The sequence below is a fragment of the Ananas comosus genome, linkage group 13 (genome assembly GCF_001540865.1).
Source record: "Ananas comosus cultivar F153 linkage group 13, ASM154086v1, whole genome shotgun sequence".
NCBI classification, from domain to species: Eukaryota; Viridiplantae; Streptophyta; class Magnoliopsida; order Poales; family Bromeliaceae; genus Ananas; species Ananas comosus.
The window spans coordinates 11463942-11466008 of NC_033633.1; the positions used below are offsets into that span (position 1 = coordinate 11463942).

The 2067-nt window shown below is 43.4% G+C and overlaps 1 protein-coding gene across 1 annotated transcript; it reads left to right on the plus strand.

The window, feature by feature from the left end:
* LOC109719298 (acyl transferase 4-like) lies at positions 206–1965 on the plus strand. The gene is made up of 2 exons (XM_020245872.1): positions 206–628; positions 1014–1965. The coding sequence occupies exons 1-2, from the start codon at positions 206–208 to the stop codon at positions 1845–1847; spliced, it is 1257 nt and encodes a 418-aa protein (XP_020101461.1). The 3' UTR covers positions 1848–1965.

The window sequence follows — 2067 nt, forward strand, 5'->3', positions numbered from 1 at the left end:
CCACTAACCCTTTGACACGCCTAATTTTTTTTTTTATCTCTCATTAATTGATGCACTCTTTATCTACTCCAACATCTTTCAATGAATGAGATGGAAAGGACCTCTACAAAAAATATAATTTTTTCCGATTAAATTAAAGCTCAATTCTCTTGCTATATAAAGAGTAATGAACATGTAACTCAAGCTATGCAATTGTAGCAAAAACATGGGTTTTGTGGTGACCAAGTCTAAACCTTTCTTAGTTGCCCCATCAAAACCAACCCCTAGGGGGAAACTCCCTCTCTCTCCGATTGACAAGATCCAACTTTTGAGATCCTTTCTTATTCCATCAATACATGTTTTCGCGCATGGCGGCAGAGGCAACGACGTTGAGATAGTTAAGACGATAAGGCAGGCAGCATCGGAAGCACTAGTTCTGTATTACCCGCTTGCGGGTCGGCTCGTGGATGTAGAGGGCAGGGACCTCTACGTTGAGTGCACCGGAGAAGGAGTAGGCTTCGTCGAGGCGTCGGTGGATTGTAGCTTGGAGAATGCGAATTTCTTGGAACACCCTTCTGTGATCTCGTTGGAAGAGCTCGCAGTAGATCATCGCGGTTGGAAAGTAACTGATCCCCCTGTCATTATGCAGGTATAGTATGACTACATATGCTGTAAATAGTGGCGTGAAAGTGCAGTTGTCAGTTCTGAATCAAAGTACAAATGAATTCGATTGAATCTTCAATCATCAGTTTGCTAGTGTATTCTTCACCTATATATTGTACATTATTCGCGTGCACGAGTCCTCCATAATCTCGCAAACTTGGACCGTTCGAGCCCAAATCATAATGGGTGCATGGGCTCGATGTCATTGTTAGGCCCGGTCTGGAATTAAAACAAGTCGGGTTTGGATTTGGATTTCGTTCTCAAAAACCTGGCTCGAGGCCTATGATGATCAAGTCTCTTAATTTATGAGTAATCTCTTTTGGTGTGTTTTGTTAGTAAGCTTGCATATTACTTACTTTCACCATGCTTAGGTAACCGAATTCACTTGTGGCGGATTCGCCGTCGGCTTTACATGGCACCACTCACTCGCCGACGGCATTGGAGTCGCGCAATTCTTGAATGCCGTAGGTGAGCTCGCTCGGGGCCTCCCGCGCCCGACCATCGACCCGGTTTGGGCCAGGGGTTCTCTCCTCGATCTTCGCCCAAATATTTCCTCATTACCTTCATCGACTCCGAACTTACTCGAGTTGGAGTGCGCCGAGCTGAACGTGCCCTTAGATTACATCAATCGAACTAAGGAAAACTTCTTTCGCCAAACTGGGCAATCGTGCACCGCATTTGATGTGGCCTTGGCCACAATTTGGCAGTTTCGAACACGGGCAATAGGCTTAGAACCTACCGAACCAGTGCGGGTGTATTTCGCGGTGAATGTTCGCGAAATGCTACAAGCTCAACCTGGCTACTACGGAAATAGCATTTTCTTCCAAACTATCTCATCGACTAGTCAGGAGATTGCAGAGGCACCCACGGTTGAGATTATTAAAATCATTAGATATGCCAAGGGTACGATTTCGACCGAACTAGCTAAATGGAAGAAGGGCTTACTGAAAGACAGCCCTATGCAGTATGTTGATCTCAGCTACAGCACGCTTGGCATAACTTATTGGAAAAATTTAGGGTTCGAGCACGTCGATTATGGATCGGGTAAGCCGCTTTGGGTAACCGTACATAACGAATATAAATTCATCTCCTTCTGCATGCTAGGCTTACCGTATACTCGCAAAAATGGGGTTTATATAAATGGGCGCATTGTTAAGAAGGAGCACTTAGAGGCATTACGCGAAGAAATGAAGCTGCTAAAATAATTTCAGCGGAAAGAGATTTTTCATCACCAATAATACGAATATTTTGTACCGACGAATTAGTTCGATCGCCTTACGATCAGAAATTAATAAATGCCTTGTAATTTTTAGGGATTCTCTATATAACTCTGTAAAAGGAGTACGTGCACGCATATATGCATGGCATGCACATTTATGTATCTAATATATATTTTATTTGTAGCACACAAAAATTTAAAAAAAA